The sequence below is a fragment of the Sinocyclocheilus grahami genome, unplaced genomic scaffold (genome assembly GCF_001515645.1).
Source record: "Sinocyclocheilus grahami isolate Dianchi unplaced genomic scaffold, SAMN03320097.WGS_v1.1 scaffold1000.1, whole genome shotgun sequence".
Taxonomy (NCBI): Eukaryota; Metazoa; Chordata; class Actinopteri; order Cypriniformes; family Cyprinidae; genus Sinocyclocheilus; species Sinocyclocheilus grahami.
Genome location: NW_015506179.1, coordinates 509,183 through 511,682, shown reverse-complemented (window position 1 = coordinate 511,682; position 2,500 = coordinate 509,183). Strand labels below are relative to the sequence as shown.

Here is a 2,500-nt window from a genome sequence, read left to right as displayed (position 1 = left end):
GGCTAAATATCACATTATTGGGGCCGCTTCAAACCACGGACATGAAAACAACCTGCGGCAACAGTGTTAAAGTAGCCCACCTGGCAACACTGCTCCAGATGCTTTTTAGTTCTTTTGTGCTGTATTTGAAGATAAACATGAGATTTGAAGTCAAATAGAAAAGCATTAATGACCACACAAGCCGTATAGCCTACTCGTATCATCATTATTAACATTGAATTTACGTGATATTTTAGCAGACGGTGTATATATAATGTTGGTGGGAAGGGGTGAGCACTATTGCATCTCATTTAAAAGACCTTAGTCAGGGAAGCGACATATTTATGTGTTATGAATTTGTTTTTGACAGGGATGAAAACAAGGCTGTGAGGGACTGAGTGCGTTCAGTGGACTGTACTGTTGTTTAACAAAGTACCCATTGTTCAGCTGTATTCCTCTCTGTAGATCTGAGCACATCATCTTCAGCTCTGGCCCCTGAGGTCGGCCGGCGTACCTCTGTCCTCTTCTCCAAGAAGAACCCTAAAGCGGCCGGGCCTCCCAAGCGCCCGGGTCGACCCCCTAAGAACCGAGAGGCGCTGCATGGGCCTGGGGTGCTGAGGTCCAGTCCAATTGGCCCTCCGCAGCTCCCCTTGCTCACCTCGTCCCGCAAGAGAGCCCACAGTCCCCAGTCCAGCTCCAGCTTTGAGACCGACAGCGAGCACGATCACCTCATCCTGGGTACGTCTGCAGCTCTGACACACAGTACAGCCTCTGCTCCACACGCTCAGTGAGCGGCCTACAGAAGCTTCAGATCTGACGTGCCACCTAATAAATGACACTTTCAGATCAGTAAAAAGCCAAATCAGCAAAAGCCATCTTTACGCTGCAGAGAGAGGTGGCACAGAACAGCATGTGACATGGCATTTCTTTCATGCTGCTCAAATTGTTTTCACACAATTTCATAATATTATGAGGTTAATGTTAATTATCATACATACAGTATATGAAACGTAAAACAACAGACTTTCACTCATTACAAGTTAGGGCTGCAAAATTACAATAAATAATTACCCATCTGATTATTGCTTTTGCTGTTGTAATAATGATTATTAATGATCATGATTATACAAAGCGTTTTTGTGTTCAGGGAAACGGCACATCATATTCTTTAGCTACGCAAACAAACCAGTCTCAGAACTGCTAGAACATGAATTAGCTTAGAACATTGATTTAATTAATTGTTTTTTTTAATGCGTTATAAAATCAAAACTTCACATGGGTTAAGTAGTATGAAAAACAAAACAAATATTCAAACTGGAAATAAATTGCATGCAGAAATTACATTTCCCCATCGCTGAAGCAGGTTATGACTTATGTTTAGTGCAGGTTCTGCGCCTCTGATTGGCCATTGCAGTATTATTGCAGACACTCATGATCAATATAATTGTGCAGGAGCAGTTTTTGCCCCTCATCTTGAATTTGGGGGGCATTTTTGCCCCAAGCCCTACAGTCTCTGGCTTCACTTTGATCAGATTGCCCGTTCAAATTTGCATATGAAGTGTAAATGTCACGAGTCAAATAGTCTTGCATAGCCAAACCCTGCAGTTTAAACAGACGGTGGCGATGAGGACGAGTAAATCTGTGATCCCTGATATAACCCTGTGTTTATATGAGCATGCTGTCAAGTCCCATCACATTCAGTAATGCTGCAGATGTGACTGTAGGCTGTGAAATTACATCCTCAGTTCAGCACCATTCTACATTTGTTTTGCTGCCGAGAGACTTCTTTATGGAATCCTGCTGTTTAAACTGGATGGATGTCAAAGTTTCAATCATCACCGCTCATATTCACACACTGACTGAGGAAACTCCCACACTTCTCTGTGAGTCAGATGTTTTCTGTAAAGAGGCTTGAATGCTGGGAAGTCCCCACCATCAGAGGACTCATGAAGACACCAGATTGAGTGCTCGAATACAAAACAAAGCCTGGTTCACCCCCCAAAAAAATCAGTATTTACTCGCCCCAGTGCCGTTTACGGTGGAAAAACAAGAAATTTTGATCATGCAGCTATTTTCTATACAGTGTCTGTTGAGGCTCAAAAAGAACATAAGACATCCGTATGATTAGATTTACTTGTGCCATTCAGCCATGTCAGTGTTACACATCACTAAAGAGTACAGCACATAAAGCACCACAAATGTGCAGCGTGTCAGTCTCTGTACAGGTATATGGAGAAGAGCTTTGTGAGGATTCCTCAGAAACTCGCTCCAGCAGACACGTCAGTGTAACCACGTTTCTCTTCATGCTGTGCTCCTCTCAGATCTTCACAGTAATGGTTTTGGTGGAAGCAGTCAGCCGAAGACCGAGAGTTTCCTGGTGTACAGGAACGAGCGTAGTCTGCCACGCTCCAGCTCCGATTCAGAGTCCACCAGCAGCAGCAGCAGCAGCGCCGCGTCTGACAGGACCAGGTACACACTCTCACACAGACACAGACACACTCTCTCTCACACACACACAGAC

General features: G+C 44.1%; 1 protein-coding gene across 1 annotated transcript in view; it reads left to right on the top strand.

Moving 5' to 3' along the window:
* LOC107565412 (peregrin-like) overlaps nucleotides 1–2,500 on the top strand; it is a 33,580-nt gene that overhangs the window by 16,818 nt on the left and 14,262 nt on the right. Inside the window, exons 10-11 of the mRNA XM_016250646.1 lie at nucleotides 427–717; nucleotides 2,301–2,448. Coding sequence (XP_016106132.1) covers nucleotides 427–717; nucleotides 2,301–2,448 — 439 coding nt within the window. The remainder of the gene's footprint in view (nucleotides 1–426; nucleotides 718–2,300; nucleotides 2,449–2,500) is intronic.